At 41.8% G+C, this 25,722-nt stretch overlaps 1 protein-coding gene across 3 annotated transcripts in view; it reads right to left on the reverse strand.

Moving 5' to 3' along the window:
• The window catches only part of CHN1 (chimerin 1), a 184,364-nt gene that overhangs the window by 33,649 nt on the left and 124,993 nt on the right, over positions 1–25,722 (reverse strand). For all 3 annotated transcript variants that reach the window (XM_075933671.2, XM_075933670.2, XM_006119476.5), the window contains one exon: positions 834–911. In XM_075933671.2, coding sequence (XP_075789786.2) covers positions 834–911 — 78 coding nt within the window. The remainder of the gene's footprint in view (positions 1–833; positions 912–25,722) is intronic.

Here is a 25,722-nt window from a genome sequence, read left to right on the forward strand (position 1 = left end):
TATAATCACTCAGATCACTTATCCAATTTTGCATTTACGGATGAAATTGTGATGAATTTGGTTGCAAAAAGCTGAATTTCTAAGACTTTATATGATAGTTAAATGAATGATATACACAGAGTATATTGTTGTCATGAGTATCTCTTAATGGCTGAAAGAGGAATATATTTATAAAAACACATTAGAACAATAATTAGAAACTACATAAAAGTGAAAGCAAATTATATTAAAATGAAGAGTAGGTACTAGTGTCAGCAGCTTCAATAATCCCCTGGTAAGCTATACTCTTTTCAGCAGTATCAATTCATTAACACAGGAGAAAAGCCAGAAAACTAAGGGAAATGCAGACCATCTGCTCAATCCAGATGCAACAGACATGTTTCTTATATTCAGTGCTATTTACTAGCAATGAAGAGAGAGATAAGATCTGCTTAATCCTCTAATCAAAGATTGAACAAAGGTCTTTTGATATCTTTGTATCACAAATAAAATTAAAGTAATATAATTAAAATTGAGGACCTCTTTCTCACTGTATCTTACTGCTAACTTCTACACTTAAAAATAATTTTAATTAACATAGATACTGAGGTATAGTAAGGAGGATTGCAGAAATTAAATATATTGAAGCATTCCTTAATAAAACACAGTTTTATTGCTAATTTATGTTTTAAATATCTAATAGTTTTAACTACCAACAATACTTTAGCTGAAGCATTTAAGTTTTTTTAAAAAAAACCATACTGCATATATTTACTTGTAGCCTCAGAGCTATTCTAGAACTAAAATACAATTTCTGTCGTTAAAAAAGGGAAACGAGTAGGATAATTTCTTACCTTGAAATTGTGAATCTTTTCATATTTTGGAATATGTTCATTTTCTTTCAGAGTTGCTCTTCTGACAAGTGATGTCAACTGCGAATAAGCAAAGAGTTTAAGAGGTTGCCAAATTGTCACAGAAGACTTCTGAGAACCCAGTTTCATTCCCAAAGCTGCTATCAATAAATCTTGTTGACGGCTCTCTTGTTTTGAGTTGTGAACTGCAGATCTATTAGCTTTTTGCCCTGACCAAGACTCTTTGGATGGCATTTTAGAATTGACAGGAAAGAAAAATAACAAGCTGTATTGATCTGTGCTCTCTGTAGATGAATCTGAATTCAAAAAACAGACACAAACATTTCAGAAACCTAAACTGATCTGGAGAAAGACACTTTCATAGTGATGATAATGATGCACTTATTATTAAAAGGCTGACGTAACTAGACAGATTCTTTTTGCTTCTGTTTTTAAAGGGCTCTTCTATGAGCTTGAAAAACTTAAAGGTCTGGATACCAATAAAATCAGAGTCACTGTAAATGTAAGAAAGCCCAGCATCTGTTCATCCATTTAAAAAATAAGTCATTTAGTTAAGTAATGCATTTCTAAAAGCTCTCATTCCTTCTCAGTACACTGCTGTCCATTTTGAATGAAAGATGCTCACATACTGCATATAATCAGTTTCTAGCAACAGACAGTCTGTTAACCTCAGTCTAGAAAGGAGGGGGTGACAGGGTGGGCTTTAGCAGTCAGGGATGGATTAGACTGGTCACATCATGAAGGCACACAGCCAATGGAAACACAGCAATAGTATTTAAGTACTGTATTCCTTAACTCACTCACTCTCCCTCCTCCTCCCATGTAAGACTTACTTGCTGGCTCAAGGAAAAATATCAGCAGGAAGATAATGAGCAATGAATGAGTCATGCATCATTACAAAATGGCATCTTTTTGCCATTTAAAAGCAGAGGAGATGGCAATACGTTTTCATGCTTAAAAATACTGTGAAAAAGATAACCCAGGAGGGACTAAGGAAACAGCTTTATTTTTTGCTAACTATGAAGTGATGCTGGCAACTGGAACCAAACTGTATTAATGTTGAGCTGAACAGTCAGTGCATTTCATTCATAATGACACTATTCTTCTGTTTGTTACAGAAAAATTTATTTCACAAACTAATTTCTACTGAGTGGAAGTGTCAGCTTTTTCTTCCTTTCATTGGAGATCTCACCACTTTAAATGTACCGCACCAAGATTAAACGACCCTTTTCACTCAAAGATCTGGGACTGGATTTTCTGTGGCTCTGCACATTGCATAGTTGTGCACATCAGCACAAAATAAGTGCAAAGGGGTGTAAAAGCCTAGCAGAAGGGTAATAGTCCTAGGCAAATAGAAAGGATGGAGAGTAGCTATAATAGCTCATATATGACAACAGATGATGATCACACAGAGATGATCACACAGGACAGAGATGATCACACAGGTGAGTGGAAGCTGTATTAGCCATACAACTCTCATACTATTTCGGGTGCTAAAGCTGTCGGGCTTATCTCAGCCACACATTTCTGGCTAAGATGACTTATCACAATTTCACTGCAAAAATACCAAAGCTGGCAGCCTTAGCTATTCAGTAATGTGGAGATCCATAACGTGGAGTAACATCTGTTCCAAAGGGCTCCCAGTAACAGCCAGCTCAGCAAACAAGTGACTGATCTTATGAACCAAACATATCTATTTTGGATGACATTGTGGAATACTAATGCCAGTAGGCCAGCCAACTAGCCTCCCAAGTTTCTCTTCATTTTATTCACCCCTTTAAAAATATAAAATCATAGACAATGCTCTGAAGATGCACTGAACTAGTAAAAAAAATAATATATTTTCCAGTATAATTACTGGGAAAAATGAGCCAGCCAGTTTTTAATGGTAAATTTGCACTCAAAGGGTTATAAGAATATACTCCTGTTAGTTCTTAGAACAATTATTTCTAATGTATTTCTAGGAATACGTTAATTTACTTAAGTCATATAAATAATTCTGATTTTTCCTTTTCATCCTTTGGCAAAATACATGACTGTAGTTTGATGTATTTTTTTCCTATTTGTCAATTTCCTTTTTTTCCTATTTCTAAAAAGACTGATTTATTTTCAATTACACATTAGAAGAAAATGATTTCTGGATCCTAGAAAATTAAATCTAGAGAACACCTATAAAAAGGTAAACAAAACCACCCAACAGGAAAAGGTCACCCTTTCACTGCTGTAATTATGAAAAAAGGTTTGTAATCTGAAAAGTAGCTTTAAGATAACGCAGTTTTATAATTAAATTCATTGTGTTAGAAAAATCTACCTACAACTGGTTATTAGTCTCACATAAATTATCTTCATGTTGTTTATTACAAAGTATTTTCTGATCATTACACACACACACACACACGCTTACTTTAGATAGATAGATAGATAGATAGATAGATAGATAGATAGATAGATAGAGATAGAGATAGATAAAGAAATACTGCACATACCTGAGTTTTATATTATATGTGATATTTTTTATAACCAATCAAACTACATTAAACAAAGTTGTAAAGTTAGGCATTAGAAATTAGGAAAAATAGTATGTGATCATACAATTAAAGACTCCTGTATATATGAACCAGAGGTTCAAAAGTCAGACAGCACAAACAATCTTCATTCTGACAGCTCCTAACTAAGTACTTGGCTTTGAAGCTTTATTGTGCTTTTATTGCAGTTTTTTGGATGTTATTTCCTAATTTAAAAAATGAAAAAAACAAGAATTCCATTATGTACAGCCATACAGACTCACAGCTTGGATCATTAGCAGGACTCATACCCGTAGATCTCTACCACTGAGTAACTATTATCAGACTTATCTTCTACATGGACCAGTCACTAGAGCAGGTTTGGACAAACTTTTCGGTTTGAGGACCACATTGGATACAGAAATCATATGGAGGGCTGGTAGGGAAGGGTAGGGGGAGGCTGTGAAGCCCCAAAGAGCCATGCATGACCACTATCCAACTCTCTTTCTCCTCCTCTCTCCCCCGTTTCCCACTCCTGACAATGCCCCAGGACCTGCCTCTGTCTATCCAAACCCTTCCTCACTCTTCCTGCCACTTGGACCACTGCCCCCTATCCAATCTCTCCACACTTCACCCTCTGACCTCACTGCCTGGCTGGAGCTGCAGCTGCAGCACTGAAGGACTGGGGGAGCTGAGGCTAAAGGGAAGAAGGGGCAAAAGGGCAGGGACCAGGAACTAACTGCTCCACTCACTGAGCTGCCCATGAGTTGGGCTGGCTCCTCGTAGAAGGAGCTCAGAGGCCAGACTGAAGGGTCCAAAAGGTCAGATGTGGCTCACAAGTTGTAGTTTGTCCCCTCTGTGCTAGAGCAATTAGATGAGACATGCTCTTTGCCATTGGGTTTCACAGGCATTTGCTGTAGGGAATGTTTAGTTCAATGGGTAGAGATCCTACAGCTCCTGTGCCCTAAGTCTATTTTTTCTCTCTTCTCCTAGCCACTCCACCCCAGCTCCTGCCTTGTCTTCTCCTCTGTTCTTATCCTCCCCCTATCTTTCCTCCTTTCTGCATCTCTACCCACTGTTCATTGCCCTTCCTCTGCTTCCATCCACCCCTCTCCTCCCTCCTGCCTACTTCCCCAGCCCTCAGCTCCTGCCATGTTCCCCTCTGTTCCTACCCTACATTCCATCCTCTGACTCCCTCTATGGATGGGTTCCTCTCTTTGCTCCAGCAACCATGACCTCCTACCACAATGCATCTCTTACCAACACACAAGCATCTATAATCACTGCCTAATAAAAGGGACCAGTTGTGCTCTTTTTACTTTTATTTGTGAAGTCCTTTGCAAAGTTGCTGTATTTGCTATTCTTGATTTTCTTGTAACCTGTTTTTTTTTTAAGTAAGATTGAATTAGGCTACGCACACTTATTTTTGCTAGCCTCAGAACCAGTAATATCTTATTTTACTATGTATCATCCACAGAAATGTTTATACAGTGTTCTATGGCTTACAATACACTCTAATGCAGGGGCAGTGAACCTTTTTTGGGTTGGGGGCCACTGACCCATTGAAAAATTAGTCAGGAGCTGTACACAAGTGAGAAGTGGGAAAAAACCCTTCACTGTGGCCTCCGACTGAGGAGAAATATACTCCCCACATTCGCCTCAGACACCAGAGCCTAGGGGAGCCCAGCCTACTAGATTTCCAGGGGAGCAACAGGGGGTTGTAGCAACAGTACGGGTTCCGCAATGCTGGGGTAGAGCCTGAGCCTCAGTGGCCAGATCCAGTCATGCTAAGGGCCACATCCGTCCCCCGTGCCTGAGGTTCCCCACCCCTGTGCTAATGTGTCACTAGAAACAGCCACATTATAGAGTTGAACTCAATCACCACATAATTTAATGGGTATCATACATGTTATTTATTCTAAAACAGTAAGCTAACATATTCAGTATGTGTTAAATAATAAAATAAAACTACTCAGTAGGAAATTATAATAATAAACCATTCCAGATGCATGGATAAAGTCTCTAAAATCAGCAAATGCCAAAGTTAAGCTTGTGTGGGCAATCTTTTCTCTTGCTCCTTGTGCATGTTCATTATAATAGAGTGTTCAGTATTAGGACCACCTGGGTCCTCCTTCAATTACAATACCACACTATTTCTTTCAACCTTAGATACATATATGTAATATCTTGCAGTTTTTGTTATTCTTGTAGGTATTTTTACTCCTGTAATGATTCACTATTTTTTTATTAATTTAGACTTTGTATATCAAATTCTGGACTCTAAGAAATATAATTTAATATTAGTCAGGATCTTTATTACATACATTTTCTTTACAATCAGCAGCACAGCCTCCCTTACATGTGTCAGGGAATCAGATTTAAAAAGAAACCTGATTTGCTATGTACTTAGCCCCTTCTAATGTTCTCAATAAATTAGCCGTGCACATATGTGCAGAAAATCTTTCTTTGCCTACACATTTTATGCGTGTATCTTATGGCTCAGTACACAATTTTCAAAGGATAATAAATCGGTCAAATTGTTAACCTGAGCCCCAGTTTTCTCCAGTACAACGCTAGGTGTTTCTCTTTACTGAAGGCTCTCTGATATTTCCAGGCATTTCAGCCATAGGCATTTTCTATAAGTGTCATAAAGTACTGACTGTTTCGAATTTGTGACCAATTTATTTTGATTTTTTTCTATCCTTGAATATGATTTTATTTAAACTCAGGATTTCCAGAAATCTACAGGTAGAAAGGATACATAAAAAATTTCAGCCTGGAAGGTGACATATTTGAAAAATTATGAGTGACTAATAACAGGAGCTTAGAATGGAAGCCATCATGAAACCTCAACCACCAAGATTGTGGTTGTTGCTGTTTGTCTGGCTAGAATATTGTATCTGAACACAACTCCACAACAGAATTATGCTTTATAAAAATAAACACAATCCCAACTTCTCGTATCAGTATGTAACACATGTCTAAATACAACGTTTTTCTGCAGAAAGATAACTTCAAGAAAAATAAAATATTTCCATAGTTAAACTGTTTAACTGCTGTACCATGTTTATAAATTAAAACCTTTATTCTATGTGTGACTCAGTCAACAGCTACACAGAAGTGAAAATCTATTATTGCAACAAATTTTGGGATTTCATTTCAGAGTGATCGAAATTGACTCCGATTTTAAAAGATTTGTTGTAAAAGTTGTTTTCCACTCTGGCTATGGCTACACAACAATGATCTATTGGAAAAAGGTACGCAAACTGAGCTCTGAAATTTGTGTACCTTTTTCTGATAGTTTTTTCGGAAGAGGCTTTTCTGAAATTTGGATCATCTATACTTGGCCAAATTTCAGAAAAGCCTCCTCTTTCAGAAGAGTCCTCCTTTCTCGTGGCAGGAGGTAGACAGGGCTTCCGAAAAAGTGCATCTGCTCTTCCGTTTTTTTTTTTTTTTTTTTTTGCAGAAGAGGAGACGCATTCCCTGGACCTCCAGCATCCCAGAAAAACTCGGTAGTAGAGACATAGCCTCTTCGTAAACTTTTATTTAAAAAGTTATTGAAATGGTTAACATTTTTCATATCAAATATGTTGTTAATCATTTATATTCTGAACATGTTTTTCCATAAAGAATGTGATAAAATCCAAAACCATGCAACTTTACGTGAAAAATTTTGAAAACATCAACATTTATTCACAATTTTTAAAAATAGGCCATTTTTATTTAAAACTTTTATCTATTTATGCTGTAAAGTTCAACCTTAATTCTAAGTCTTTCTCACATGTAATCCTTTAATTGAAAAAAAAAAACCCAAAACAAAGCTAAAAATAGCAGATAAGCCATTAACATGTGTTGTGCAATCATTCACTGTCCATAAAGCATGAATTGTGTTTTGTGTTACTATTTTTTTGCATTTCAGCTGGAGAATATCAATGTTATAATTTAGTAAGAATTTTAGATTCATACTAGTTTAGTGGTTCTCAAATTTTTTGGCCATGGACTACCAATTGAAACCTGCTGTTAATTACGTAATTATGCCCGAGCCATTTTGCTAGTGCTGTAGCTAGGGAGAATGGTTTCATTTAACCAGTAAGAAAGGAAATGTTAATTTAAATTATTAAACAGATTAAGCACTTTAACTTTCTCAAGTTAGTTTATCAAACTTCATTTTATATAAAGTAAAATATTAATTTATGTCCAACACAAAATGTTTCCATGTTTTCTTTATTTATGGAAGGGGTAAGGGAACCTTTTTTGGGTCAGGGGCCAGTGAACCACAGAAAAATCAGTTGGGGACCACACAAGTGAGAAGCAAAAAACCCCCAAATCCTCTAAAACCCCCCAACCCTCACGGATGTGGCCCCCAACTGAGACACCTCACTCCTCTGGTGCTCCATTGCCATGGTGTTAGGGTGGCAGTGAGGACTAAGGTTCAGGGCTCCTCATAGATCAGATTTACTCTTCAGGGGCTCAAGGTTAGTGGATTTTATGGACCCCCCCACCTCTGGGATGGAGACATAAATGAGGGGTTCAGAGTGTGGGAAATGACTGCCAGCAAGTGGGATGGGGCTGCAGGGTTTCGGCAAGAGGTGGGCTGCAGAAGGGGTGAGGGTGCAAGGTCTGGATATGAGGTAGAGTGCAGGAGCAGGCTGGGAGTAGGGCGCCTGGCTGGGGGTGTGTGCTAAGAGCAAGGGAAGGTGCAGTGTATGGCCAGAAGGAAGGGTGCAGGAGCAGGCTGGGGGTAGAGTGTCTGGTCAGGAGGAGGGTGCAGAAGCAGGCTGTGGTAGGGTGTCTGCCTAGGGGGGAGGGTGCAGGAGTACACTGGGGATGTGAGGTCATGGCAGGAGGGTGCCTGAAGGGGCTGCAGACTCTGTGCCTTCGTGCCCTGCACAGCTCCCATGCACAGGCTTCACTGGCCACTGGCCACAACTCCAGCCAATGGGAGCAACTCCAGGCAGTGAGTCCATGTGCAGTTGTTCCCCCAGGAAGCAGCAGCATGCAGAGCCACAACCTTAATTCTAAGGAATGCTGCAATGGCAGCTAAGTGGACCCAAAGGGATGAAGTTGATAGGCCTTGTTGCTGAAGGTGAAGGAGGTAGTCTAGAATAAGGGGGATAGGGGCCCTCCTTAGGTTGACTCCTGTCCCATTAGCCCAGAGCGAGAAGTGCTTCCATTTAGTCTCATAGGCTACCTTTATAGTGGTGTCAAGTTTCAGAGGGGTAGCCGTGTTAGTCTGAATCTGCAAAAGCAACGAGGAGTCCTGTGGCACCTTATAGACTAACTGAAGTGTAGGAGCATAAGCTTTCGTGGGCAAAGACCCACTTCGTCAGATGCATGTAGTGGAAATTTCCAGAGGCAGGAATAAATATGCAGGCCAGGATCAGGCTGGAGATGACGAGGTGGATCCAATCAAGGAGGATGAGGCCCACTTCTAGCAGCTGATCTGGAGGTGTGAATTCCAAGAGAGCAGAAGCTGCTTTTGTAGTTAGCAAGCCATTCACTGTCTTTGTTTAATCCAGAGTTGATTGTGTCAAACTTAAAGATGAACTGTAGCTCAGCAGTTTCTCTTTGAAGTCTGGTCCTGAAGTTTTTTTGCTGCAGGATGGCTACTTTTAGATCTGCAATTGTGTGTCCAGGAAGATTGAAGTGTTCCCCTACAGGTTTTTGTATGTTGCCATTCCTAATATCAGATTTGTGTCCATTGATTCTTTTACGTAGGGACTGTCCTGTTTGGCCGATGTATATAGCAGTGGGGCATTGTTGGCACATGATGGCATATATTACGTTGGTGGATGTGCAGGAGAATGTACCAGTGACAGTATGGCTGATCTGGTTAGGTCCTGTGATGGTGTTGCTGGTGTATATATGTGGGCAGAGTTGGCACCGAGGTTTGTTGCAAGGATTGGTTCCTGAGTTCGAGTTATTATGGTGCGGTGTGTAGTTGCTGGTGAGAATATGCTTCAGGTTGGCGGGTTGTCTGTGGGCAAGAACCGGCCTACCTCCCAAGGCCTGTGAAAGTGAGGGATCATTGTCCAGGATGGGTTGAAGATCACTAATGATGCGTTGGAGAGGTTTTAGCTGGGGACTGTAGGTGATGGCCAGTGGTGTTCTGTTGGTTTCTTTCTTGGGCTTGTCCCGTAGCAGGAGGCTTCTGGGTACACGTCTGGCTCTGTCAATCTGTCTCCTCACTTCCTCGTGCGGGTATCGCAGTTTACAGAATGCTTGTTGAAGATCTTGTAGGTGTAGGTCTCTGTCTGAGGGGTTGGAGCATATGCGGTTGTACCTCAGTGCTTGGCTGTAAACAATGGATCGTGTGGTGTGTCCGGGATGGAAACTGGAGGCATGCAGGTAAGTATAGCGGTCGGTAGGTTTTTGGTATAGGGTGGTATTGATATGACCGTCACTTATTTGTATCGTGGTGTCCAGGAAATGGACCTCCCGTGTAGATTGGTCCATGCTGAGGTTGATGGTGGGGTGGAAGCTGTTGAAATCATGGTGAAATTCTTCCAGAGTCTCCTTCCCATGGGTCCAGATGATGAAGATGTCATCGATGTAGCGTAGGTAGAGAAGGGGTGTAAGTGGACGAGAGCTGAGGAAACGTTGTTCCAGGTCAGCCATAAAAATGTTGGCGTATTGTAGGGCCATGTGGGTGCCCATAGCAGTGCCACTGGTCTGGAGGTATATGTAGCCACCAAATCTGAAATAGTTGTGTGTGAGGATAAATTCACAGAGTTCAGCCACCAGTTGTGCTGTGGCATCATCAGGAATACTGTTCCTGACAGCTTGTACTCCATCTGCATGTGGGATGTTTGTGTAGAGAGCCTCTACATCCATGGTGGCTAGGATGGTGTTTTCTGGAAGATCACCTATGCATTGTAGTTTTCTCAGGAAATCCGTAGTGTCACGAAGGTAACTGGGAGTGCTGGTGGCGTAGGGTCTGAGTAGAGAGTCCACATAGCCAGACAGTCCTTCAGTAAGAGTGCCAATGCCCGAGATGATGGGGCGTCCGGGATTTCCAGGTTTGTGGATCTTGGGTAATAGATAGAACAACCCTTGTCGGGGCTCTAAAGGTGTGTCGATTTGTTCCTGTGTTTGTTTAGGGAGTGTCCTGAGCAGACGGTGCAGTTTCTTAGTGTATTCCTTAGTGGGATCTGAGGAAAGGGGCCTGTAGAATTTGGTATTGGAGAGTTGTCTGGCAGCCTCCTTAGGTAGTCAGGCCTGTTCATGATGACAACAGCACCTCCTTTGTCAGCCTCTTTGATTATAATGTCAGAGTTGTTCCGGAGGCTGTGGATGGCATTGCGTTCTGCACGACTGAGGTTACCAGGCAAGCGATGCTGTTTTTCCACAATTTCTGCCTGTGCACGTCTGCCTGTGCACGTCATCTCCAGCCTGATCCTGGCCTGCATATTTATTCCTGCCTCTGGAAATTTCCACTACATGCATCTGACGAAGTGGGTCTTTGCCCACGAAAGCTTATGCTCCTACACTTCAGTTAGTCTATAAGGTGCCACAGGACTCCTCGTCGCCTTTATAGAGGGTTTCCTACTCTCCACCAGGATTCTCCTGACTGTGTCCGAACAGAGCTGTTCTTGGCCAGTTAACCACGAAGGTTTCAGGCTTCCAGGTGAAGGGATGGCAGGTTCAGGTGGCATAACCTCCCTTCTCCCAGGTCCAACATGTCTGGGACCAATGGTAGTACAAGGGGCTCCTCCACTGCTAGGTCCAGGAGCATGGGATACCAGTGCTGGTATGGCCATGCTGGGGCTATTAGAATGACCAATGCTGCGCACCTCCTGATCATCAGGAAAACTATGTGCAGTAAAGGGAAGGGCAGGATTGGGTAAAGGTGGTGTTGAGGCCACCGTACCCATAAAGTGTCCCCTAGTAACTCCTCCTCCTGTCCCAGATACGAGCAGTAGCTCAGGTACTTGGAATTTCCCTGAGAAGCCAAGAGATTGAGAAGGGGATAACCCCACTTCTGGAAGACAACCCCCAATATGTTATCTCTGATGGACCATTCGTGGGACTTGAACAATCTGCTGAGCCTCTCTGCTAGTACATTGCAAGTCCCTTGGAGGTAGGATCCCGTGTGCAATAAACAGGTTCCATAGGAGGAGAGGCTCCTTGCAAAGGGGAGAAGAGCAAGCTCCATGCAATTTGATGATATAATGCATGGTTGTAGTGTTGTCTGTTATCACCAGGGCTCAACAAACTACGTAATCTACTCTCCCGTGGAGAGTAAATTACAACCTGGAAGAACCAGGTTCAGGCGATCTGTGCATGCGCAGATCACTGGACAGCACAGCTGGCAAGTGGGGCTCGCTACGGCTCAGCGAGCCCTGGTTATCACCGACACTATCTTGTCCTTCAGGTGGGGTAAGAACGCTAGGCAAGCCAACTTGACTGCCCTGACATTTGACATATATATGGAGAGCACTCTCTCTGGGGGACCATGTACCTTGGGTTCTGAGGTACAAAAGGTGAACCCCAACCCGTGTCCGACGCGTCGGTCATCAGCTGCACTGTTGTTCCATCGCTTGAGGTGGTGGGACTGGTAGTACAGCTCATTGGCACACTACACCCTGTCCTTCTGTGCCTGCTCTGATGGTCTCCCTGTAAGACGAGTGCCCTGGTCAAAGGGGTTTCAGAGGGAGTGCTCTTGGACTGAGCAGTCACTGAGGAGTGCCCGGATGGCTGGGGCTTCTGGGCTAGATGGTACACCCAGGGGGGTCTAGAAGTGCCATTACTGTTAAGGCTACTATTGTAGCAGCCAAGGCTGGTGAGAGGCCAGGTACGGGTGTCAAGACCGGTGCCTAGAATGAGAATGGTACCATGACCTGGATCTATAGGACAAGATCCTGGAGCGTACCAAGTCAACATCCGGTTCCGAGGTGTGTGACTGGCCATTGCTGTCAGCTTCCCTTTATGGGGTGGTGCCGGTGGTGGCATCAGGTGCCAATGCAGACAAAGCCCTGGAATCCAACAGGGCTGGTGCCAGTGGTATAGGTGGTCCCAAGGCAATTACCAGTATGGGGGGGGGGCTGGTGTGGTAATGGTATCAGTACTGGCGCAGGTCCTGGGGCTGAAGTGTGTGCCTGAGATCTTGGCCACACTGGCAGAATAGCTGACTCCGGTACCAGTGGGGGAAGTCGGTGCTCGTCATCCGCGATTGTGACTGGTCCCGGAAATACGGTAACAGTTTTCAAGTGTAGAATGAGGTGTCTGCCCTGCACTGGCCCTACAAGGATTAAACCAGCCCTGTGAGGGCTGGGGATGTGGAACAAGCCATTAATTAGGGCCCCGCTAGATTTGACCTTAGGATACACAAGGGCTGCTGGAGAAGGGTATCCTGGGAGGGGAGAACCCCAGAGTGCAGGGGCACTGCCACAGAGCAGTACTGTGAGGGAAGAGCACTGTGGGCTTGGAGAGACATGGGCCTGCAGTAACTCAGACGACAGATAATGGGAAGGTGAGACTAGGGTTGCCAGATGGTTTAACCAAAAATACCAAACACCCTTCCCCTTCCCCCCCCAAAAAAACACCAGGAAAAAAATATTCTGTTGAGGAAAAACAAGGGGGAGACCTAAGTTGTTGAGCATGGCCCCTTTAACAAGAGGCTTTTTTGCCGGCAGCCATCTTGTTTTTCTGCTCCAGCCACAAGACAAGCCCCTGCAGAACCAGGTAAGCAGGGTGGGGGGTGGGAGAGGCATCCAGGGGGGCCTGAAGGGGAGTCCAGGGGCTGGGCCCGGTTGCTGAGTGTGTCGTAGGGTTGCCAGGTGTTTTTGTCTCATGGCAGGGGAAAAAAAATCAGAAAATACTGGAGATTTTAGGTGTCCGGTATTTTCTGATTTTTTTTTTTTTTTTTTTTTACCAGACAGGAGGTGAAAATACTGGACTGTCTGGGTCAATACCAGACACCTGGCAACCCTATGTGAGACTCTGGCCAGCAGGAAGCGTTCCAAGGCTGAAAAGCGAATTCCCAAAGAGATCAGCAGGAGGTGATATACCAGTGAGTCCCAACCTGTTACAAAGTATGTAAAAGATTGTTTCAAGGAGGAAGAAGAAAATTGTTCTCATTACCCTCCAAGGCTAAGATAAGAAGCAATGGTAGCAAAGAAGATTTAGGCTGGACATTAGGAAAAACTTCTTTCAGGGCAGTTAAACACTGGAAGAAATTACCTCAGGAGGTTGCAGAATCTCCATCATTATCTATCCTGTTCTTTAAAAAATCCAAACATCTGTCAGGAATGGTCAAGTTCTTACCATTCCTGCCTCGAGTGCAGGGGACTGGGCTAGATGACCTCTTGAAGTCCCTTTCAGTGCTGCGCTTCTATGATTATATTATTTTTAATTTAGAAGAAATTCAACTTTATTTTTAAGTACATATGCATGATTGATCAAAGCAAGATACTTTTTCAGTTGCCACACAAAAACAACATTTGCTTTTTTTTTTAAGTTCCCTTGATAGAGATGTATGGGTCCAACAACAATGTAAATCCAGAGTACTTCCATTAAAGCCTCTGGTCCCTATTAATTTCAGTGGAGTGACTTGGCATTTAGTGAAGTCAGAAACTGGCCCATTATATCTTGAAAAATAGAAGAGGGAATTCTAGAGATTTCCTTAAAATGCCCTCCCCCCCCAAGTTTAAGTATTTCTAAAGTTTTAGAATGAATGTAGCTGCCATTTCAGTGTTAAATCCCATGCTGCAATGGCTTAGTTTTGAAAGTAATCGCCAAAATTTTATTCATACTGAATAACCAAGACCCTACGCATGCAACACTTGCCACTATCCTGACAATAAATCTGGGGAACCCCAATAGTGAATACTCCTATGCCTTTGAGGGGGCAGTTCCATTCTCCTATTGAGCGCCCAAGGCCTGGTGTTCTCCAACACCACATTCCATGCACCAGGAGACTGACCTCTCTCCTGTGTGATTGGCTCCCTTTGTCTTATATGAAACTGGTCTAATCCACGAATATCCCTCAAGTCCCCAGAAAATAGCCTTAATTCACAGGTTACTCCCCTAGCATGGGTGTATTTAATTAGTTAAATCATCTACTCCAATCCTTCACTTGTAGGCAAAGAGGCACAAAGCAAGCTATGACAGCAGAACAAATGCAGAGCTGTTACCAAGCTGTTATTTATGACTAAGACTAGATAAATCACAAACACTCAGCATATTCAAAGGATACCCAGGAAGTTCAGAATTAAGACTGTCACCTTACTCTTAACTCATACTGCTGTGAAGAGAATAGAAGTGCAGCAGTGAGAGTTAAAACTAGAACATCAGCCTGCATACTTAGTTTTCTTATGCCTGACAACTTACATAATCACTTTATCGCTTGCTCAGGGGCACAAAGGCGTATCAAATGCAGGACAATGAATAAATGCAGGGGGGAGGGACAGAGGAAAGTGTAGCATGACCAACATACTCTCTTCCTTCCCTTCAGATAGCAAAAACCACACTCTGTGAAACCCATCTAGTTAGGGCTCAGTTGATTTTTTGAGGGACAGACTGTTGCCAGCTGGACAAAATATTCCAATAGCAATTGCACAAACAACAAATACAGAGGTGACATAACCTCCTTACTTGTACTCAAAATTCCCTTGTTTACACATCAAAGGATTGCAGTAGCCCTTTTGACCACAGTGTCACACCGGGAGCCCATGGTAACTCACAAATCTGAAGGTTGACTGCTTCCCAGGTTACATTGTGATATCCTGTAAATATGGCCTACATTGTTTGCCCAGGTATGTTTGCCCTTACATTTGGCTGTATTGAAACACATATTGTTTGTCTGTACCCAGCTTACCAAGCAACAGTGAATTTGTAACCACTTGCACCAAAAGCATGACACTTTTCATGACTCCAGAAATCTAGTCATCTGAGACTGGTGACTGGTTAGTGACTTGAATAACTGAGTAAACAAACAATATTTAGAAATAGGTACATAAGCATCCCTTAAACATCACTCAAATAAAAATAAATAGCCTACAAAATGGAGCTGCACTTCAATTTCTTAGGTGAATAATCAAGGATCTTATATTTATTCTTCATAATTTGGAATGGCTGTTATAGGGAAGAAGCACATTTTTTTCTATGCAGAGCCCAAAATTATTATATAGATTCTTATATCATGGTGACTTCCGTAGTACCTGAGCACATTCCAGTAAATAGAGCATTAAGCAACATTTGTTCTCTCATCCTCTTCCACATGCATGCTTATGGCTAGAGAAGACAAGGTCAAAGAACTGTACCTTCCACTTGGACGGAAGGTGGTAATGTTTGCAATGGCCTTAGTGTGTGCGGAGTATGGGCAGGGTTAATTTCAATCTTGGAATGGCCAGTGAGAAAGCTCCCTCCTCAGCACAGATGAACATTACTGAGTTGACTTCACCCAGCATAGAACATGGCTAGACAAGCAACGAGGTAGGGCACAGCTTTGCTTGTTTCACTGTTATACCATCCGCTCATTCCCACACACAGCTGTTTCATTCACCTTGTTAAAAACCAGGAGTATAGCATATCTGGGTCAGGAACAGCCTGTTCAGCACTTAGCACAATGGGCTCCTGACTGAGGCTCAGAGGTGCTAGTATAATACAAACAGTATACAACTATCACCTACAGCAGGGGTGGGGAACCTCCAGCCCATTGGCTGGCTGCATGTGCTTCATCAGGTTTAGCAGCTGGCAGGCTGCAAGATGGTTTGTTTACTGAGTGTTGGCAGGCACAGAACCCTGCAGCTCCCATTTGGCATGGTTCAACATTCCTGGCCAATGTGAACTCTGGAAGAGGTGACCTGGTCTGTAGGTTTCCCTCCCCGACCTATAGATACTCTTCTGGAAAATTCTTGCCTGGGGCAACAGTGTCCTAAAAAGAGTCATAGTAACCACAGGACCATAATTAACAGCCTTCACTGAGCACAGTTGATGGCGCCACTCCCCTCATTTTCCATTTTGTCAACTTATTATTTTTCAGCTAATGGCATTATATTTAGCTATCATTTTCTTTTATTTCCTCCTCTTGCCCCTATCCCTTCTCCGATCTGTGGGGACCTCCATCACTGTGACCAACAGATGACTGACATTTATTTCAGCCAGGTATCTTGCACACAAAAATTTCTTGCGCTGCAATTCCTCATGGCAAGCTTTATCCCAAAATGTCCTTTTAAGCCATTGACAAATCCCATAGCACAACATGCTCTAGCATAGAGATATCAGGCACAATATAACAAAAAGCAGAAAGTGCATTAACAGTAATCTTTCATCATCAGTCATTATCAATAATATACCACATTTGATAATCAAAGATAATCAGGGCTATAAAACAAATGTTCAAATTCGACTTTTAATTATATTTAATACTAAAAACATTAGAAGAAAATTATGATTTATTTCTGGAACGTCCCACAAAATGCTAACCACTTTCCAAATACAGAAGACTCAATTCCTACACCTTAAAGAGTTTACACAGTTCCTTTTGTCAAGAACCCCAATAATTTTCAACTCTTTAGAAGTGAAATTTCTGATAGTAACAAATTTATATGGAAAAATTAATTTAAAAACACAGATCCTTATCTGATCTACTCCAAAGCCATGTTCTCATAAGCAGTTTGTACATTAAAATCTTATATCTTTTTAATTAAATAAATTAAATTTGTGGATAATAATTGTTTGGTCCACAAAGCTCTCTCTGATTTGAGTTAATTTGCAGTATTCTTGGAATAGGAAGCTCAGAGTTGGATATAATATGTGCAGGCATTATGCACGTTTCTTTTTATCTCTTGTTAATATTTTCTTACCTCATGCATAATATTTCATATCCACATCAATCTTCTCATGGCAGTCTGCACTCTGCCCCTTATATTAGCCTTTTTTGGTTCTGTGTAATAATTCAATCTAGAGTGATTCAATATACTTTGTAATTGAAAACTGCAGCTCATTAATTTCTAAACATTCTTTGTATTTCATGCTACACCTGTTCTTTTGGCACAGCCAGTAGTCTGACTTCATCCATATCCTCCGGGTAAGCTATGTTGCTAAGATACATGTATTGTCACAATTTCTCCCTCTAACATACTTTCAGTTCGTGATCATACTTGTTTAGCATAATTAAAGACTGAAAAGTGCTAACCCCTTTAATGCTTACTAAAATAATTCTGGATATACCCCTAGTAATCAGGATGAGTTTACAGTATTAAAATATTTTTATTGAAAAAAATATTTTGGATTATAAGATTTGCAGGTAACATTATTCCAGATCCTAATGTGATTTCATAACCATTCTGGAGTCCCTTGCTGATCATCCAACACTAAAAAAGTGCTCAGAACTGTGCTGTACCACAGTATCTACTAGCATCTCCCCCAGGCACTGATCCTGTATTTACTGAGTGCAAGATTCTGCATCGGTGCAGTTAAACCTGCATTCAGTGAACTACTGGACTGGGCTCAAGACTGATATACCAGCAAGGTTAGAGTGCTGAATTTAAAAAAAAAAAAAAAAAAAAAAAAAAAACGGTCAGATTCTGCCCAAGCACCAAATCCTATTTGCCTTACATATGCTCTCAGGTATACTGAGTGTAATGAGTTGTTCTGAATTAAATCTGGAGTAAATGTGATCAGAGCTTGATTGAAGATCTCCAGCAGTGGAACTACATTCTAAAGAAGTCTCAGAAATCAAATCCTGAGGTTACCACCACCAGTAGTGTCTCTAATATATAATTTACCAAGAATTTTAAACATGTGGACAATAGTCAGAGAGATAATTTGAGTGCTGACCATTAGGCATGTTCATGTTAAATTTGGGTTCTACTTTAGGTACAAGAAGAAAATGTCAAGAAAAAAGAGGAGGATGAATAAAGGGAATTACTAATTGCAGGGAGCTTCTACACCACCACGTGATTTAAAATATTTAAGCAGGAAAAACAAAGAAAATTTCTCTCTTACAAAGACAATTAGAAAATAAATGAAAAGATGAGAAAACCTTCTCATGCCTGTAATTTCTAACTTTTTTATTACACTGTTCAGGTGCTTTTTGTTCTCGTATAGTTTCTATCACCACAGAACCACCATTGGCTTTGATAACTTGGGCAACTGGGTGCTCTTGGGCCTTAACTGGGAGTGTCTTTGTTTCAAACTATAGTACTAGGCACTATCGAGTCTAAAAGTTAGAGCAACCAATATCCTAGACTTGGAAAACCAGTCAGTCTATATCCTATTTGAATGGTTCAATTCCTCCCCTCCCCCATATATATTAGTTTTCTCTCTCATTTACTACCTCTTTGTCTCCTGTGTTATTCTATTATATTTTCCTTCCATGTGAATATACATGGGAGAGGGAAATAAACTCACCCGTATTTCTGGTTGAAGTGATGACTTGCAAGAAATACCACTCTGAGGCTATGTCTAGACCACAAGCTTTTTTTGGAAGAATCTTTTCCTGAAGAGATCTTCCAGAAAATCTTTTTTTGAAAGAGAGCATCTACACAGCAAAAGCACAATGAAAAAGCGATCTGCTTTTTCGAAAGATAGCGTCCAAACTGATTGGACGCAATCTCGCATTTCAGTTGTGATTAATGTGAATGGAATGGCCACGAGAGCACCTGTGCTTTATTCCTGGAGACCTCTTTCAAAAAAACACTCTCTTCCGCGTCCACACATGTCTTTTTCCGAAAACACTTTTTTGGAAAAAAGCTTCTTCATCATAAAAAGAGGTTTACCACTGTTGGAAAAAACCCTCTCTTCTTTTGACTTTCTGTCGAAAGAATGCAATAGCAGTGTGGGCATCAGTGTAGTTTTTCTAGAAAAACTCTGCAGTGTAGACATACCCTGAGAGTCAGCAATTCAAGGGATGAAGAAACTATCATCTCAAAAGGGGGAAAACAGCAGTTCTGCGAAAATGTAAAACAGTTTCTTCACTTTAAAAATGCATCATTCTGAAAATGGGTTGCCACCAACTCACTTCTCAAGCAAAGATTTGTGCAATATTAGCTAAGTGGCTTGGGGGAAAAAGTCAGCATGCAGCCAGAATAGATAGTTTCTATCCCAACGGTGGGTTTTGTTTATTTTTAATACAATTGACACAAGTTTTTCTTAAAACACAACTTTTAGATGAAGCACAGGTAATCTACCTATTGCCAATGCAAAAATCTGGTATTTCATTTGGAATATGAGGTGAATCATCTTTGGAAAAATATTTTGCTTTTCTGAACATCAAAACACACTGATGTTAAAAATTCATGCGTAAAGTATCATTTCATGTTTACAACTCATCCATTAGGATTAAACGGAACACTGAACTAACAGATGTGTCTTATTCTGCTTATTCAGCCAAGTTATTTCCCCTTTTAAAATTACCCAGGCTCTTTTTAATGGTCATTTTTCCAGACCAGAAGTTTAAAAAAAGCCCTACTCTTTCTTGTTTTAATACTACTAAGATCAGTCAACACATTTTAAGGATTTTAACTTTAAAAAAAAGTTACGATTATTATTATTTTTATTCTCAGCTTTAAAAATATCATAAAAGAACCCATTGCCTTGACATAAGTTATTCAGTGACTACTAGCATATCAACTTGCTGAGCAAGGCAACTGTCTTAAAAATCTTCTATTTATTACAAAGGTGGTTGTCTGTTCAAAAGTCTTTTGTCAGTTTCAAAGCACCAAGCTGCAGGTTTAAATGCTACCAGCATTTGGAATTTGAAGTGAATAAAAAGCTGTCATTTAGGATCTGAAAAAAAAATTCAGCTCCATGAAGAATACAAATATGCATGACATTACTTTGAATTTTCATACATTTGTATTAAACACATTGCAACTTCAAGCAGATTCTATCATGACAATGTTCGAATGCAAATACATCTCACTTCCATATTCACTTTGGTAACTGCTTCATGATAACTTTTTCTGAACTGTAAAAATCACTCCAAAATACTTCTCACCCAGTAAAACATTTGAGATATAATATAATGCTTATTAAATACTTCCCAACTATGTTTAGTACAAAACCAGACAATATAAACTTTCATTTCCATATTCATCTACTCTTGCCTAGGAAAGGGCAAAGCTACTTGCTCTTTAAATGCTAATACCCCTGATTCGCACACTGAAAACTAAGAACATACATCCAGTAATAAAGTATAATAATACGAGACATTATATATGGCAACAAACATCTTACTCCTGTAGACATACCAGTTTATTTTGTACTTCGACACAATATCCAAAAAGTGACTAGGTTTGTAAGAGTTTATAACTTTCTAATTCTAATGAAAAAATGTCCAGTCTGGTGTCCTTGCTGAAGACTAAGTGTGACAAGATTGCAGCAATAAAAGTAAGCATTTTTATGTAGGTAACTAAACTGCTCTCCTGACTTTATTCAAATGAAAATGTTTAACTATGAGCTTACAGTAAAAGCATTGAGAATTTAATTTTAAAAGGATTAGTTCTGACAGTTAAAAAGGAATAAAAATAGGGGTAAGAACAAGATGGCTAATACAGCTTTAACCAATGGGGTATATAATAGCTCCAGTTTTTACCTCTTTACACATCTAAAAAATTCATTTCTGTCCAGATCTCTAACAAATGTGATAGCTTTATTTTCTTTCTGTTATCACTTCTACCCAAGTATTTTACTCTCCACAGGTCATCAAGGTTGGGGTAACCACTGATGAATAGAAAATTGTAATTGCACCAGATGCTTGCCTACCATGGATTAAATAACTGAAGGCAGAGGACGACAGACCGATTATGAGCTCTACATAGAAACCTGATAATGTGGATATCTATGCATGATGACTTAAAAGATAATTGGCATAAAAGAAGTTATTCTTTTAAGGGGGAAAACATTTCTACACCTTAAGAAGGAGAAAATGGTTGAGAGCTTTATGTATGAAATGGGTAGCCTATTAAGGTGGTAAGAATATATGTATGACGAATATCTCACTTTACATTTGAAGAAGAGTCTGATATCAGTGATATTAACTCTTAAAATACAAAGCATTAGAATCTTGGGCTTTGGATCACAAATGTTTCAGAATGAAGAGAGTTATGAATGCCACCACTTCCTGCAGTCTCTGGGAGTCTCACCCAAGTACTGGCTCGATCTGACTCTGCTTAGCTTATTAGATTAAAAAGTCAGAATTCAAGGTGATTATCAGCAGCTATACAGTGTTACATTATAAAATCAAAGCATGATAAAAACCCCTTGTAAATAACAAAATTATCCCTTTATAGCTCTCCTTATACAAAAAGACCAGCATGTCTCCTGTGGAAGTGATTAGTAATAAAAATTAATTAGGACAAGCCAGATGGAAGGAGGAGGGCAAAATAAAAACAACATCTACAGCCCAGGAAACAGCCTGATAAGCAATGGAACTGACAGTCAGCAAACTAGCTACAGAGCATTACAATTTGAGGGAATTATAGTTAAGCAGGCCTATTGCATACATGAAAATTACCATTAAATGCCACCTTAAGAAACAATGATCTAAAGGCTCACCTTATTCTAACTATGACTACAGGAAGAATAGTATCACAAATGGGAATATACTTTTCCTAAAATCCCCTCACCATTTCCTCAAATGACCAATTTGAGCCTTCTGAAATTATTTTCCCTGAAGATCCCTCATTGTAACCCGTGAATAAAATAGATGTACACAGTTTATAAAGATAATACACCATTGCATTATGCAGTGATGAGCCTTCAGTGTGACCTTCTCTCCTTGACATCTCAGGAGATGAAAAGGAGAGACCTGAACTCCACCAGCATAGTTCTCACCCAGACTCTGCCGTCTCTGTGCCCTCCTCCACCTCTGTACGGTTTTGCAGTGATGGACAACAAGATATTTGGCTTTTGGTCAGACCGAACTATATTTGGAAGAGAGATCTGACTCCTACTTCTGGAAATGCTTGGGCATACAGGGTGGAAAGCCCTTAGTAGTATCAGGAATCTCATTTCCTCAGAGCAGACAGCTGTATCATCTTGTAAGCTGTATACAGGAGCTGATTTTCCAGACCAGTTATTATTTGGGGACAATTAATATTTCTCAACTTCTGCTGCACCATAGGCTTGTCCGAAGCATCATTCTCTGTATCCCTCTGTTCCAGGCAGCTTCCTCATATGTCTGAGCAAAACTGAGTGTGTGTGGGGGGGGGGACGGGGAGGGGAGGGGATGGGGGGGCCCTCCTGATTGCTGATTCTCCTTCCAAATACCCAATGATTTTGGAAGACCTTGAGAATCCGTTCAGGGTTAAAGCTAGGGATATAAAATCCCATTTAAAATGTTAACTGGTTAAACGATATGTTTAACTGGCCTGCTGCATCGCTAGTGGAAGGGGCTGCTGGAGTAGACTCCCACCCACAGCACAGGCAGGGGCTGCTCTGACTGGGCCATGTGCCAGTTTACCTTTTACATCCCTAGGTAAAGCAGGACAAGACAGAGGAAAAGAGCAACACTTCCCTCTTTGCTCCACCTGACAATTAACCTTCTGTCCTTTACTGCAGAGGAATTAAGCTAGTGTGAACCACAGGAATTTGGTCTGCAGAAGGTAGGCAAATATGAATGCCTCCCTCCTTGTCTTCTCTTGCAGTGGGAAGAAAAGCAACAAGCTCTAACAGCATATCAGGATTGCAGTGCCATGACAGCCTCAGAAGTTTCATTGGGGTTGATGCACTAACCTCACTGGAACTCTAATTCTGTGAACTGCCTAAGTTCCACCTGGAACATGCATCTTTTCAAAGGTCTTAGCAGGTGTGTATTAATGAGGTGATACTCTTCTGGTTCCAGGAAATAAGAAGGAAGCCCCAAACCAACTTTCCTTCAATTCCCAGCCTATGCTATGACCACTTAAAAATGAAGGAAATTCCCAAGAAAGTTTAGTATGTAATGGTTGGGATGTTCTTAAGAGTATCAGAATTTAAGAAACAAAAGCAACCTCCCTCCCCAAACCTCCAGTAAGAAATGGCTATACTTTGCAAATAAGGCACTCAGGCTACTTTAGATCTCTGTAAGATCTTATTTCATCTAACAGATTCATTTGATTAGTGCCTCCAGAAGCAGACTTCTTCAATTTTAATGTTACAGCAATGGGCATGCTTTACAGCCTTCGTAATAGTCATTCATGGTACTAATACAGACATTTTACAAATTCCTAACCTGAAAATAAAAGGGCATATTGAAGGCAATCATTCTCCAGTCTTTGCTGAGGGCCTGATTTGGTGACTCAAGGAGAATATTCAGTCCTAACAGGTAAGACACTGTGGTTCCACATGGCAGTCAATTATCCTAGTATAATTAGAGAGCTAAAGCCTCTCTGTAGATTAAACTCATTTTCCTAGCAGTATTAGAGCACTTGAGTGAAAAGAGCAAAAGTTAGTATAGTGAGAAATCATCTTAAGTATCAGAGACATGTGTATATTAGATAGACAACTGAATTACTGTTCTGTGGTGCACATTCTTAATACAGTAAAACTCCATTAGTCCAGCATCCAATGCTCCGGGACTCCTGATGGTCTGGCATCATCAGGAACCCGGAAGTGCTGGGGCAGCCGGACAGGCTTCCCCCATTCAGCTGCTGCTGAAACTGACCAGCAGCTGAATCGGGGAAGCCGGGAGCAGAGCAGCTGGGGTACTGCCAGGTTGGTCTCGTAGCGCTGCCCCTCGGGGCTGCGGGACCAACCCGGCAGCACTCCAGCTACTCTTGGGGACGCCTGGGGCAGAGCAGCTGGAGTGCTGCCGGGTTGGTCCCGCAGCGCCAAAGGACGGCACTGCGGGACCAACCCGGCAGGACCCCAGCTGCTCTGCCCCAGGGGTCCCTGATTCAGCCGCTGCTGAAACAGATCAGCGATTGATTCCAGGAAGCCCGGGGCAGAGCTGCTCTGCCCCGGGCTTCCTGGAATCAGCCGCTGATCTATTTCAGCAACGGCTGACTTGGGGACCCCTGGGGCAGAGCAGCTGGGGTGCTGCTAGGTTGGTCCCACAGCACCAAGGGGCGGCGCTACGGGACCAACCCGGCAGCACCCCAGCTGCTTTGCCCCAGGCGTCGGGATTCAGCCGCTGCTGAAACTGACCAGCAGCGTCAGTTTCAGCAGCAGGCTGAATCCGGACACCTGGGGCAGAGCAGCTGGGGTGCTGCGGGGTTGGTCTCGTAGCGCCGCCCCTCGGCGCTGTGGGACCAACCCAGCAGCACTCCAGCTGCTCTGCCCCAGGCGTCTCCAAGAGCAGCTGGGGTGCTGCCAGGTTGGTCCCGCAGCCCCGAAGGGCAGCGCTACGGGACCAACTGGGCAGTACCCCAGCTGGTCTGTCCCAGGCGTCCCCAAGAGCAGCTAGAGTGCTGCTGGGTTGGTGCCGTAGCGCCGCCCCTCGGCGCTGCGGGACCAACCTGGCAGCACCCCAGCTGCTCTATTGCAGGCATCCCCGATTCAGCTGCTGTTGAAACTGACCAGCAGCGGCTGAATCAGGGACGCCTGGGGCAGAGCCGGACTATTGTAAGGGGAGGCTATGAGGGGTCTGGGGTGGCATCCCCTCCCACCCCACTCCAGACCCCCCTTCTGATAGTCCGGCATATCTGATAATCCGGCACCCCCTGGGTCCTAAAGGTGCCGGATTATCGGAAGTTTACTGTAGTATACCTGCAAGGAAGGGGACAAGGTGCCTTGTGTTAGAATACACCTGTAATACAACTGTAACTGAGCATTTCCTAGATTTTTAATGTCTTGTGTAATGTATATATACATTTTAACTTATGTTCTTGATAGGCAATAATGCACGTAAACTCCTGATAGGCGCCTGAAACTTTAACTTCACCTTAATGACATGATTGTGTGATCATTACAACCACAATTTTGGACACACAAATTACTTTGTAGGGTCTGAGGGATTAATTGGAATTGGCTTAGAGACAGTCTTTTTATAGATATCCTCGTAAATAAAGTGAATCAGTGGTCAGCTGAGCACCTATTCTGAATTAGCAAGGATAAAGGGTAGAAAATATTCCAAATAACTTGTAACAACTATAACCCTGCCACCTCTTGAGGGCACACTGAACCCTTGATTACTAAAACTATGTGCTGTCTTAGCCCCTGTTGGCTTATTTCTGCTTCTGGACATCCAAAAAGCAAGTGTCCAAGAATGTATTCATCCACCTATGCAGTTACACAAGGTGGTCTCTGCTTTCACTGGCTCCAGGGCAAACAACGTGAATATAATCTATATAGGATCAACTTGAAGGCCACATGGAAGCTACATCTAGTCCAGCCTAGTCTATGTCTGCTAAGCAAAGATGACCAACAGGGATACTTCATACTTTTTGTTGACTCCAGTTCAGATTCCAGATCAGTTTCATGTTTCTCATCCTTAGCTT

This window comes from Pelodiscus sinensis, chromosome 7, assembly GCF_052426305.1.
Source record: "Pelodiscus sinensis isolate ZL-2025 chromosome 7, ASM5242630v1, whole genome shotgun sequence".
Lineage (NCBI taxonomy): Eukaryota > Metazoa > Chordata > Testudines > Trionychidae > Pelodiscus > Pelodiscus sinensis.